At 44.7% G+C, this 13269-nt stretch overlaps 2 protein-coding genes across 2 annotated transcripts in view; both read left to right on the forward strand.

Annotated features, from left to right (window-relative positions):
• Positions 1-366: 366 nt before the first annotated feature.
• Positions 367-9633, forward strand: LOC107386162 (PR domain zinc finger protein 12). Its single transcript, XM_015960382.3, has 6 exons — positions 367-777; positions 1841-1906; positions 2080-2204; positions 3341-3496; positions 5391-5505; positions 5654-9633. The coding sequence occupies exons 1-6, from the start codon at positions 531-533 to the stop codon at positions 6142-6144; spliced, it is 1200 nt and encodes a 399-aa protein (XP_015815868.1). The 5' UTR covers positions 367-530; the 3' UTR covers positions 6145-9633.
• A 1382-nt stretch (positions 9634-11015) lies between these two features.
• Positions 11016-13269, forward strand: part of c5 (complement component 5) — a 30052-nt gene continuing 27798 nt past the window's right edge. Inside the window, exons 1-5 of the mRNA XM_015960379.3 lie at positions 11016-11177; positions 12475-12670; positions 12743-12896; positions 13009-13079; positions 13161-13258. Of these exons, the coding sequence (XP_015815865.3) occupies positions 11110-11177; positions 12475-12670; positions 12743-12896; positions 13009-13079; positions 13161-13258 (587 nt within the window). The 5' untranslated portion in view covers positions 11016-11109. The remainder of the gene's footprint in view (positions 11178-12474; positions 12671-12742; positions 12897-13008; positions 13080-13160; positions 13259-13269) is intronic.

The following is a 13269-nucleotide window of genomic DNA, read 5'->3' on the forward strand; positions in this document are numbered from 1 at the left end:
AGAGAGAGAGAGAGAGAGAGAGAGAGAGAGAGAGAGAGAGAGAGAGAGAGAGAGAGAGAGAGAGAGAGAGAGAGAGAGAGAGAGAGAGAGAGAGAGAGAGAGAGAGAGAGAGAGAGAGAGAGAGAGAGAGAGAGAGAGAGAGAGAGAGAGAGAGAGAGAGAGAGAGAGAGAGAGAGAGAGAGAGAGAGAGAGAGAGAGAGAGTCTCACCTTTGCCCAGCGCTAACTGATGGGGTCAGCCCTGTCCTCGGTCTCATTATGTCCTAATTGATTGTCTCGAGCTGGAAACGGAGCCAATAGGGTGTCTCCTCCTCCTCCTCCTCCTCTCTTTTGTGGAGGTGATGCTGAGCCGGTATAAAGCCCCCCCACCCACCCAACTTCTCACTCAGAGCGTCTCGATGCTTTTTCTCTACTTTTTACTTTATTTTCTGCTGAAACAAACAAACTGAAATCTCCCTCGATCACTCTGGGTTCTCTCTCTGGAGTCTTTGGCCACGCATCATCCTCGCGGCCCCCCCCCGGATCCTCGGTCATGGGCTCCGTTCTGCCCGCGGGCTCCTCTCTGGCTCTGAAGCCGGCCTTCAAGCAGCAGCCCCCGGCACCGCTCTCACTGGCGGACATCATCACTTCGGACATCCTGCACAGCTTCCTGTACGGGCGCTGGAGGCACGTGCTGGGCGAGCAGCAGCATCACCTGCAGCACGAGGACCGCACCGCCCCGAGCGCGAGCCCCAAGACCGCCTTCACCGCCGAGGTGCTGGCGCAGTCCTTCTCCGGAGGTTAGTGGGGCTCCCGGTCCAGTTCGGTCCCAGTTCGGTCCCAGTTCTCACCTGGAAGCCAGAGCTGCGTCCTCCAGGTGTTCTGTGTGCTTTTGCGGGGACAGTTGGAGACATCCGTCAGTTTAGTTAGGAGCATTTATAAATGTGTGTTTAATTTATACAGACTGTTAAAATTAAACCAGATTTAAATTTGATTTTCGATTCCTAAAGTAAAGTTCGTAAATCTGATGCGACAGAGATTATTTATCCCAGTTTAAAACTTTTGTGATTCTAACTTTTGCCCGTCAGTCAGACCGACCCGAACTCCCTAAATCCGGTCAACTCTGTAAAATGTTTAAAACTTTTAATTATTTTGTTTATTTTTGTTGGTAAACTAAACGCTTTCTTTGATTTCCGGTCTCCTCGCGGCCCGTTTCTGTGGAATCCATTCGTTTCTTTACTCTTTTGTTCAAACGTTGTTTTTTAAAATTCGTTTATGATTTTTATAAAATTCGTTAGAAATAATTTAACTGAAACGAACGGAGCTTTAATCAGATTTTCACATCTTTTAATTGTATTTCTACGGGCTTGTTTCTGAGTTTATTTCCCGCCCGCGGCTGAACGAACAGCCTCTGCGCCGTTCGGCACTTTTTTCTTTTCAGGTTTTAATCTCTGATAATCCTCCAGATTTAATCTTTATTTGAATCTTTTATTTTCTCCTTTATGTCGCAGCTCGTTTCACGGTTTGGATCGAGCGTTAACCCCGCGCTGACACACACACACACACACACACACACACACACACACACACACACACACACACCTACAAGTTACGCTATCCTTTTCGACGTTTTGTCAAATTCTAAGTTCCTAAACTTTATTTAAATCGTTTTAATTCTCGGTCGTTTTGCACTAAATTGAAGTTCATCCCTAAAGTTTCTCTTTCATTTTATGTTATAATAAATCTTGCGTCGCGCGCACACGTGCGTTTGAGGGGGGAGTCATTGTTCAGAGCCCAGAAGTGTTTTTGTGAATAATTTTCTTATTTTGTAAATATTAAACGTGTGATCATGTTTTTATTTAGAGGTGCAGAAGCTTTCCAGTCTGGTTTTACCCAGTGAGGTGATCATAGCTCAGAGTTCAGTCCCAGGTAAGTCTCTCTCTCTCTCTCTGATAAATCATAACAATGAAACACATCATTATACTTTCAATTTTGCGAAATAGTGTTTTCGTTTTTAAAAAATTACAGCAGGTTTATTTTTATGGTCGGAAAGCTGGGCGTGTCTCCTGCAGCACCTTTGCTGACGCAGCGTCTCTCTGCAGGAGAAGGCCTCGGGATTTTCTCTAAAACCTGGATCAAAGCGGGGACGGAGATGGGACCGTTCACCGGACGCCTGGTCTCACCTGAACACATCGACCTGTACAAGAACAACAACCTGATGTGGGAGGTGACGTCACTTTAGATCTTTATGACAATCAGCTGTTCATTGAAGTTAGACAGCAAAGGAATGCCTGAAGGCTTTAGCCCATTTAAACGTTTGCAGCACTCTGATTGGACAGATGCATATTCCTGGTCTGGCTCCGCCCACCCGTGTGGGTTTTTGGGACGTCAGCATTTTAAAAGAACCGCGTCATGTCTTTTAAACGAGTTTATAGCATACAGATGACCAGTTGAAAAAATATATATAAAGTTGTGTCTGGTACATATTTCCTAGTTCCTACTGCATGAGTTCAGATGTATTAATCCATGCACTCAAATATAAATGTTCTGATTTTACTGAAAAACTTGTTCTGTAATACTTTCTTTACTATTGTGATCAAAAATATTTAATCTCTTTCTGAGGCTGTTCTGTAAATAGTTTTCAAATAAACAACACACACAGCAACTTCTGATCAATCTGTATCAATTTCAGACTTAAAATAATATATTGATGAAAACCACACCCACTTCCGGTTAAACCACGCCCACTTTCGGGTTGTGCCACGCCCACTCCGAGTACAGATACAGATAATTTAGATGGTTGAACAGATACAGATAGTGGTGTACTCGCTCATCCCTAATTACCCCGAAAAATAACCATTTTGTTACTTTTTCATTAAAGAATGCGAGAAAAATGGGTTCCCCTCTTAATTAAACTTACTTAATTTACTATAAATTACTACAATACGGAAATATAAGTGACGGATGACTGGAACATAATAAAATGTGTCTAAACGTTTTTTATAAAACTGAATAATTGAAAGCAGCATTCCCTGCCAGGAGCTGGGAATGCTGCTGTTGTGTCCTTGGGCAAGACACTTAACCCACTTTGCCTAATGGTGGTGGCCGGAGGGACCGGTGGCGTCAATGCCCAGCAGCCTCTCGCCCATCAGTGCACCCCAGGCTAGCTGTGGCTACAGTGCAGCTCATCATCACCAGTGAACGTGTGAATGATGATTGTGTTGTTGTGAAGGGCCTTGAGGGTTGTAGAACCCTGAGAAGTCTCCATACGAAAACAGACCATTTACCATTCCTTCATGCAGTTAATGCATCACTGGTTTGGTGACTTGGGCTGAAGGGTGTGATCTGGACGTGTCTCCTCAGGTGTTCAACGAGGATGGGACAGTCCGATACTTCATTGATGCGAGCCAGGAGGACCAGAGGAGCTGGATGACCTACATCAAGTGTGCCCGAAACGAGCAGGAGCAGAACCTGGAGGTGGTTCAGATCGGCAGCAGCATCTTCTACAAGGCCGTGGAGGTCAGTGAACGCATCACCGACACGGGTCAGAGCTGAGCTTTGATTGGTGTTCAGGAGCTGTTTGTTTGGATCAGAGTTTAATTTTATTATTTTTATCTAAAGAAATATCATCTCATCGACTTTCCTGCAAGTTAGTTTTAGTTTAGAAGCCTGAATGTTTCAGAGTTCCTCGTGTCGTTCAAACAGTTTATGAATTCAGGTAATCAGGTTTAACAGATGAATTATTAATGAGAAACCCTTCCTTAAGTTTCATTCATTCATTCATTCATTCATTCATTCTTCCTTTGTTTCTGTCCAAACTTATTCCTAGTCAGACTTTTCTGTTTAAAAATGAAAAACGAAGTTTGTAGTAAATTCTATTTCAGCATCTAATATCACAATTATTACAATAAAAATCAAAAGTATCGTCTGAAAAGAAAACAAGGAAATGAGATAAAAATCCTTCAGATTAGAACCAGTTTCATCTGGTTTTATCCAGACATTTTTTTGTTGTTGTTTCTTGCATTAATTAATATTACATTTCAATTCGAATCGGTAATAAAAAAAATTAAGCAGTAATTAATCAAGAGTGTGAAACAGTTAGAGATCCGTTGAAAGAGGTAAAAAGTCAAACGATAAATTTATTTGCACGTATTTAGATTTAAATATTAATTATTAAAAATGTTCCTGCTCCCGAAACCAAATGTGCAAAAATACAAAATGAAACATGTCGGTTTGCTTCAGTTTTAATTTATGACAATTAGCAACAAATATTAAAGGAAATAAAAGTTGCAGAAAGAAATGACGACTCTTTGCATTTGATTTTGACAATAACACACATAACATATATTAAATATATAAACTAAACAAATACAGATTGTGTATAAACAAAATAAACAAACATACGTGATTTAAATATTTATTCATCCTTTCATCGCCTCTGACTGTGGCGCCATCTGCTGTAGGAAACGTAGAGCTGATCTCTTTCAGACTCGATAAAGTGTCAGACAACCGCGTGTTTCAGTTTCACATGAAAGCAACACATCGTGTTACACCTGCTGTTTTAAAACCAGCTATTAGCCTGCAGAGTCTGCACACAGTTGGACCAATCAGAGCAAGAAACAACGTGGCATACTCACCTCTACGGGCAGCAGCCCTCATACACTGTTGAAGAAGCAAACACGTCCTTTTTTCTGAATAAATGACATAAGAACCTCTGTCTGCTCATGTCTCGTATAAACTCAAGTTTAAATCATCTGAAGTTGATGCCAAAGCTGTTTCCGAGCCGATGTCGTTGCTTTTCTCCATCGCAGCTCTAGAGCGCTGTAATTGGCCAGACACAAAACTGTTGGGGCCAATAGTAGAGCTGCTGAATGTGGAGCGTGGGCTTGACCGACCAGCAGTTGCTCTGGATTTCTAGGCTAATGAGTTTTAAAGGTTCTCTAATCTCACTTAAAGCAGCAGTTTTAGGCATGATAGTTTCAGTACCTGCCAGAATGAGCCGTTTCAGGGCTCTGTGACTTTAAAAAGGCAGTTGCTGGCCACGCCCACTCACCCCCTGATAGGCTACCAAGAGGGGAGAAGCTCAGATATCCGAGTCAGGCTCGGAGTTGAGCTGCTCCTCTGCCAGTGACAGGCGGTAGTGGGGGTATGCTAATTTCCCCGTTTGTGAGGTCACAATAAGGGGCGTTTTCAAATGGCTCATAGAAGACCATGATTCCCAAACACCGACAGTAAACAGGTGAACAGTTTTTATTCATGTTTGGAGTTTGTAGGCAGCGGAGACCCACACGGCAGCATGAAAGGATGCAGATTTGCGCAACAGGTCCGCTCTATGAGCACACCAGACTGAAAGTTCTCAGGGAAGAGACTTAGAAAAACTGTGATGAGAGCTAAAACTAGTGTTTGTCTTCAGACGATCCCTCCTGACCAGGAGCTTCTCGTTTGGTATGGGAACTCCCACAACACGTTCCTGGGAATTCCTGGAATTCCAGGAGGAGACGATGAACAGAGCAAGAAGACCAAAACAGGTAAAGTGGATTAGTCCTGGGCGATCCAGTTTACACATAAAGTTGCTGTTTGAACTGGAACTGGTCTGTCCCGGCATCTGTGCGTCCTGACGTTGGTCCCCCTTGGTGTCTGTGTGATGGCTTTTAGGACCTGCTCTTCTTTTTACAGATGACTTCCATATCTGTGAAGGGTCGGCTTCCTCCTCTTCCTCTTCCACCTCTTCCTCCTCTTCCTCCTCCTCCTCCTCCTCTAGTCTGGGGCGCATGCGCTGCGTCATCTGTCATCGTGGTTTCAACTCTCGCAGCAACCTGCGCTCTCACATGCGCATCCACACGCTGGACAAGCCGTTCGTCTGCCGCTTCTGCAACCGGCGCTTCAGCCAGTCGTCCACGCTGAGGAACCACGTGCGCCTGCACACCGGAGAGCGGCCCTACAAGTGCCACGTGTGCCAGTCGGCCTACTCGCAGCTGGCCGGCCTTCGCGCGCACCAGAAGAGCGCTCGTCACCGGCCCACAGGAGACGCAGTCGCTGCGGGGGCAGGCGTGGTGGTGGTGGCGGGGGGAGGAGTCCACTCCCCTCCTCCGTCTCACCCACCGCAGCTGACCGCCGTGCCCCATCCGGCCTCGCTCGTCCATCACATACCCACCATGGTGCTGTGAGCAAGGTTTACCCGCCCATGTGGTCAGCCGGCCAATCACTGACAGCCAGTCAATAGGGAGCCTAAGTCACGCCCATCTGCTTCCGCATCACGGGTCCCCGGAAGAACGGAAAAATTTAGTCAACGGGGCTAAAAACACTGTTTTCTGGTACCGACTGTTACGTTACGGATTTCACGCATGATGCCCGTGAATTTTGAGGACATATTTTGATACGAAAATTTCTGATTTGGAGTCATTCTACGAACTTTTACAAGCTGATGAATCCCAACGTACGTGACTGGCATGACCGAAACTCCCATCGTTAGTTTTCATTTAAATTGCAGCACAACATGAGTAGAAGAAGAAGAAGAAGAAGCGCCTCTCAAGATAAAAATCACGAGGCGCTTCACAAAAACAAAAAATGCAAAAATATAAAAAAGAATTTAGAAAATGGTTAAAAATATATTTAAAATGAGCAAAAAATAGACAATTGTGATTAAAAAAAATTTAAGAAAGCGAGAGAGTGAACAGGAAAGAGGGAAATCAGTGGATCCTGAGGAAGGTGGAATAGGTGGGGAGAGCTCACACCAAAACCTGAACAAGTGAGTCTTCAGCTGCTTTTTAAAGGAGACCACTGAGTCCACTGATCTCAGGCTCAGGGGGAGAGAGGTCCAGAGTCTGGGGGCCACAGCAGCAGATGATCTGTCACCTTTGGTCTTAAAGCTTGGTTTATGCTTGACACATTCACTTTCCGCTTGGTGATGCGGCTCGCGGATGGAACGCGCTTCACAACTCGCAGCGTTTATGGTTCATGCGGCTCGTCTCTGCGGTGAGCCAATATTCTCCCAAACTGTAGGGGGCAGCATGGAGCTCTACGGCATGCATCCAACACTACACCATAGTAGAAGTAGAAATTACTGTTTACAACATGGCATTCCAGCATTTTTAACAGCGTCCTCGTCTTTTCCGACAGTGCGAGCTATTTCTCTCCAAGAATTATTAACAACATGTTGATCACGGTGATCTCTGAGAGCTGAATCATACAAATGTCTGTATTTACCAACCTCTGCCATACTAGTTCTTGCCAGTCCGCCATGTTTTTCCGCGTCCGACCGTCCGCATGGTTAGAAAATTAGGTGCACAGTGCGGAAATTTTGGGCCGTGCGGTGGCGCGGTGGAGGGGCGTGGTTGTTAGAATGACGCAATTTCGCCGCGCGGAGCGTGCGAACCTCGCGGACGCATCAAGCATAAACCAACCTTTAGCCTAGTGCGCTGCACAACCAGTAGGCTTTGATCACTGGACCTCAGGGACCTGCTGGAGGTGTAGGGACTAAGAAGATCACCAATGTATGATGGTGCTTGTCCATGTAGGGCCTATAGACCAGAACCAGGATGTGATGCAGGGCGTAAGGCTGAGCGGGTCAGTAAATAGCTCTTTCAGCCCCGTTGACTTGCATTCGTTGTTCGTTCTTCCGCGGACCCGTGAGCCGACCGGAAGGGGAGGAGACTTAGGCTCCTGTAAGCAGCAGCGACGGTGAATTCTTCTGCACAATCAAACTAAATGAGCTGCTGTTCGAACCCACTTCCTGGTTCTGGTTCTGATGGATGCAGAAACGCTGAAGCCTGATGAACATCAGCTGCTTCTGTCAGAACTTCAACTGTCAGGGTGGTGGCAGCCATGTTGGATGCTGATCAAACCGTTTCCGCTGCGGTTCGCTTGTCACTGCTGCTTTGCCCAGCTCAGTGAGAAGCTTCAGGCTGCTGGGGAACAAACACACCGACCAATCAGAACGGATTTTGGTCCGGTTGCATGATGCTTGCCTTCCTGCCTGCCCTCTTGTGCTGTGTTTGTCTGCATGATCCTGGCCCTGTTAAATGTTTTTGATGTGCACTGCAAGCAGGAACCTGCTTTTTTTCTGGCTTCAACCCGTGTTCCACTGGGCGGAGCCTGTAGGTGACACAAAACAGAGAGCCTTCTTCAGGGAGCTGCTAAAACGTCTTAAAGGATTCTCCGTTCCCTTCTGTTGGAGCTTTCAACGAGTTAAGAGAATCTGCTCGACCCACTTCTCTCGGTCGAGTCTCCGACTGGTCATGGGTGTCAGGACCCGTCTGGACTCTGTCTCAGCTTCTGAGTCCAAAACGAGAGGCAACTTAGAGAGGACCAGGAGAATAAATCTGAATGAAACTAAAATTACGTTTTTGTGACTTAAATGCAACCTGGAAATTTGCACCTTTGTCACATAATCAAGCAGGTGAAACTCATTCCAGAAGAACCCGGTGTCGGTACAGGATCTGCTCGGGTGCAGGATCGGCTCGGGGTCCTTCGACAGCCGATGATGTCAAAGTAGTTGATTGGCTGAACATGAACTTTACGGAAGTTACGTAATCACGTTACGTTGGTCCAGGCAAATCTTTCTGTTGGAAAGATGGACAACTTTTACAAAGAAATCCATCATTACCTCTTTGAAACTACACTTTTAGCATAGAGCTGCATGTATATTAGGGCTGAACGATTAACTGCATGTGCAATTAAATTACGATGTGACAAAAGGAGATTTTCTAATCGCAAAGGCTGCAATTTGGCAGCGAGTGGTTAGCGCAATGCTAATATACATGGAAAAACCCATAGGAATGCTAATGCTAATATCACCGATTACATTCTTACAAATTATGAATTAGAAACGTGCCAAATGATTACATTTGGAGTCTAATAGAAAGTAAAACTACCATCAGTCAAATACATACAGACAGGTATTTTAGTAAAGCCAGAAAACTTTTAACTCCAGAGTTTTGGCTAGCAGCTATGAGCGTACCTGAACTACGCATGGACAAGACGTCAAAAACTCTAAACACAAAATACTTCAATAAACGGGACACACTTCTTTCCTGCAAATACAATTTCACAGGTGTTGCTAATACCTATGATCCTTCAAGGGATGTGCTCAAAGAGGAGTTCAACATCATGAATACAATATAGTGTTTTATTTTACAAATACCATTATAAACACAAACTTACGTCGTAAGAAACTTTATTTTAATAACGAAACTGCTAAATTCTTTCCAACAGTATAGATGTGTAGTGTATTTTGTCCGAGTGGGTTTGCCGTACTTTGATGGCAGTCGTAGGACCCCGAGCCGATCTTGCACCCGAGCAGATCCTGTACCGACAACGGTTCCTTTTCATTCAGACGCTCCTTTTTCCAACAATCTCACTGAGAACCAGCGCTTCGGTGCTTCTTGGTGTCAGGTTGGAGGTGAACGGCTTCTCCTGACTCCACTTAGAGGATTTTAAACCTCTGACAAATATTCTATTCCAGGCATCCGAGTTTGGATAAAAATACCCTGAACGGATGGAGATCCGAGTCAGGATGAATGTATAAAACCTGCAGCTATATTAACTGATTATAAACACAAATTTAAGTCCACAGTCACTTTAACTCACATATAAAACATGTATGAAGTATGACCTGTTTAAGTATGTGTCCTAATAAAGTATTGCTCCAGACTCTGTCCTCCTGTCTCCTGAAGTTTCAGACACCAAAGACACGCCTGTCACGTTGCGAGTTAGGAGGAGGTTAGGACCCAAGATGCAGAAAACACCAGATGACACGAAGCAGGAGCGGTTTAAAAGTAAAATCCTTTTTTATTAGGATGAGGGGAAAAAAATCTAAAAGGGCAGGAAGCCAAAAACCAAAGTCCTGAACACCAAGAGAACGAAAGCTCACATAGAGCACAAAACCTAGAGACGAGGCACGAAACAACGCTGACACCAAACAATGGACCGACAAGTCACTGAGACACAGACAGGGCTTTATACACTGGCGAGGATGAGAGGGAGATGACCTGCAGGTGTGTGGAGAGAGACCAGGTGAACTGAGTTACTAATCAGGGAGGAAAACTGACACGACCTAAGAATAAAACCTAAAGACAAGAAGAGCAGGAAACATAACTTAATAATCTAAGGGGGGAGAAAAACCTCAAACACAGATGGGAAAAACACACTAGAGAGACTAATAATATGAACAACTGTGGCTAAAGGAAAATGACCTAAGAGAAAAACCCAAAGACCAGAAGGGCAAAAAACAGAAAATTGTAAGGGGGAAGCTGAAACTAAAGGAAAAACACTACAGAAAGAAAGGCTACAGGGGCGTGACTAAAGGGGGCCACGGGAGCACAGGAACTGGGAGGGGTATATCTGAGGAGGGAAACCTAGAGGGCTGAAGATCTGGGGAAAATGGAGAACACCAGGAGACACATGAGGAAGACGCAGAACAAGGACACATGAGGGTGCTAGGAGACACAAAAGGAGAACCTAGAGAGGGATGGAGAACACAAGGAGACACATGAGGGGAGACGCAGACCATGACAACGCCTGCTCATCAGTTTATGTTTAATATGAATCTTTAGTGCAAAAGGCACACAAACGGGAACATCTCCATGGGGAGAACATGCTAACTCCTCACAGGAAGGCTGCAGCCAGGATTCCAACCTTCAACCTTGCTTGAGTGATCAGAAGCAGTTTCTCTACGTGATTCCTGGAAGTTTGAGACATTTCAGATCTTCTGACCTGGGATCAGGGTCGGATCGGATCCTTCTGAGTTTGTTTTGACGTTTTGTTTGCTGATGGATGAACTGAAGGTCATTTCTGGAAACCTTTGGCACCGATCGATCCTGTCTTCTCGTTAACCAGCTGTGATGTAAAACAGACAAATTGGGACACAGCAGGAACCAGCGAGCGTGCATCTGTTGGGGTTAGGTTTCAGACATGAACCATCCTGATTCGGAAGGTTATGAAAGCGGAGGGTGGGGGGTTGTCGTGTTGTGTAAGATCAGAAAACACAGGCTGTGTAAACACACCTTTGGGATGCACAAACACTCAGACCCGCAGAAAAATCCCCTCTGGGTTCTGACGGTTGATCGACGGGTTTGAGTCTGTGTAAACCAACTTTGTTCTTCAGTAGTGTGTCTGCGAGGCTCAGTGTGAGAATGAAGGTCCTTGCCCTGCTTGTGTGTGTGTGGTGTTTGGGCTGGAGGACAAACGCTGAGTCCAAATCGTGAGTTAACTTTTAGTCTTCTTCGGTTTTGGCTGATTGTTTCATCTTTAAGGATCATGAGCTGTTTAACAATGTGTGTGGGTGTGTGTTGGTGTCAGGGGCGCCCCCAAAATAATCTGATGAGGGTGGCCAGACGGGGCCAAAGAAAATTTTGGGGTGGCACACCTAATTAGTCCTTGTGGTAACTCTGGGAGAGTTTAGCCTGTGGTGATGCATTGCATTGCTCCATGTATCCAAAAAAGTGCTGCACAGTGGAAAAGTGGTTAGAGCTGTCGCCTTGCAGCAAGAAGGTCCTGGGTTCGCTTCCCAGCAGGGGATCTTTCTACATGGGGTTAGCATGTTCTCCCTGTGCATGCGTGAGTTCTCTCCGGGTACTCCGGCTTCCTCCCACAGTCCAAAAACATGACTGTCAGTTTGATTGGTCTGTCTAAATTATCCTTAGGTGTGTGTGTGTGTGTGTGTGATTGTGTGTCTCTGTGTTGTCCTGCGATGGACTGGCTCTCTGTCCAGGGTGTACCCCGCCTGACTGCCTGTTGACCGCTGGAGATAGGAACAGCATAATGTTGTTTTTGGATGGTAAAACGTGCAGGGGACAAAAATTGACATTGAAAGAAGTCCATTATATATATATATATATATATATATATATATATATATATATATATATATATATATATATATATATATATATACATGTATATATATATATATATACACATATATACATACATATACATATATATATACACACATATGTATGTATGTATGTATGTATATATTTATATGTATATATATATACATGTATATATATATATATATATATATATATACATATATATATATATATATATATATACATATATATATATATATACATGTATATATATATATATATATATATATATATATATATATACATGTATATATATATATGTACAGTTCTGATTATTTCTTTATTCATTGATTGTAACATTTCTTGTTGTGTTTTACATTTATTTCTTGAATAAATCTGATGAATTTATAGTTTGAGTGAACATTAATATGATTTATTATCACTGGTCTATCCGGGGTGGGTGGGGGGGGGGGGGGTATTTTCTAGGGGTGGCCATAGCCACTCATTGGGGGCGCCACTGCTTGTTGGTTTGTGTGTCTCCCATTCCGAGTGCAGGAACTCATAGCACAAGGCCACTGAGCTGATGTGTGTTGGTGCAAGTTAGTTTGTGGGTTAACAGAATTTGGTGTCGGTTCTGACCCAGACATTAGAGCCAAACTGACGAAGCCCCGCCTCCTCTCTCAGGTATGTGATAACGGCTCCTCTCTCGCTTCACCTGGACGCCGTGGAAACTGTGTTTGTGCAGCTGTTTGGTTACACCTCTGAGGTTCCTGTTTACGTGTTCTTGAGGACATCCATGGCGGTGAACAACAAGGTTCTGTTCCAGGATGTTGTGAGACTGAATAGTCTGAATGGCTATCAGGGCGTCGCCAACGTGAGGGTGAGACAGGAGCCCGGCTAACATGTCAGATGCTGTCAGACCTTGTTTTTGAGCTCCTCTTTGGTTCTGTAGCTGTTCCCGAATAAGTTGGGTAAGGATGTGAACCAGGTGGTTCTTCACGTGCAAACATCTGATATCAACCAGCACCAGCCGATCCCCATCAGCCGGACCAATGGCTTCCTGTTCATCCAAACTGACAAACCGCTATACACTCCAAATCAAAAAGGTGAGTTGGACCCTAAATCCTGGCGTTGATTGCACAGGTGCGCCCTCCGCTCAGTAAACAACTGGTCATATTTCCTTTTAAACGGTTTCTTCTATTGCTTTATTGAGTGCAGTCAAAGTGAGGGCCTTCTCCATGAACCAGGAACTGAGACCAGCCAATCGCAGTGTCTTCCTGACCTTCAAGGTGATGATCCAGCAGCAGGTCATCTTCTGTCCAAACTTACGGAGACATTTCTGTTAACGCCGGTCTGACTGTTCATGACAGGATCCAGAGCAGGTCCCTGTGGACGTGGTGGAAATGATCGACGTGAACAATGGAATACCATCCATGCAGAACCCGTTTAAAATCCCCGTCAAACCAAAGTAAGAGGTCC

The sequence above is a fragment of the Nothobranchius furzeri genome, chromosome 10, assembly GCF_043380555.1.
Source record: "Nothobranchius furzeri strain GRZ-AD chromosome 10, NfurGRZ-RIMD1, whole genome shotgun sequence".
Taxonomy (NCBI): Eukaryota; Metazoa; Chordata; class Actinopteri; order Cyprinodontiformes; family Nothobranchiidae; genus Nothobranchius; species Nothobranchius furzeri.

Coding starts and splice junctions, on each gene's coding strand:
- LOC107386162 (XM_015960382.3), top strand. CDS start 531: ATGGGCTCCGTTCTGCCCGCGGGCTCCTCTCTGGCTCTGAAGCCGGCC. Junction 3,497..5,390: donor TCTTCTACAAGGCCGTGGAG/GTCAGTGAACGC, acceptor GTTTGTCTTCAG/ACGATCCCTCCTGACCAGGA. Junction 5,506..5,653: donor GAGCAAGAAGACCAAAACAG/GTAAAGTGGATT, acceptor TTCTTTTTACAG/ATGACTTCCATATCTGTGAA.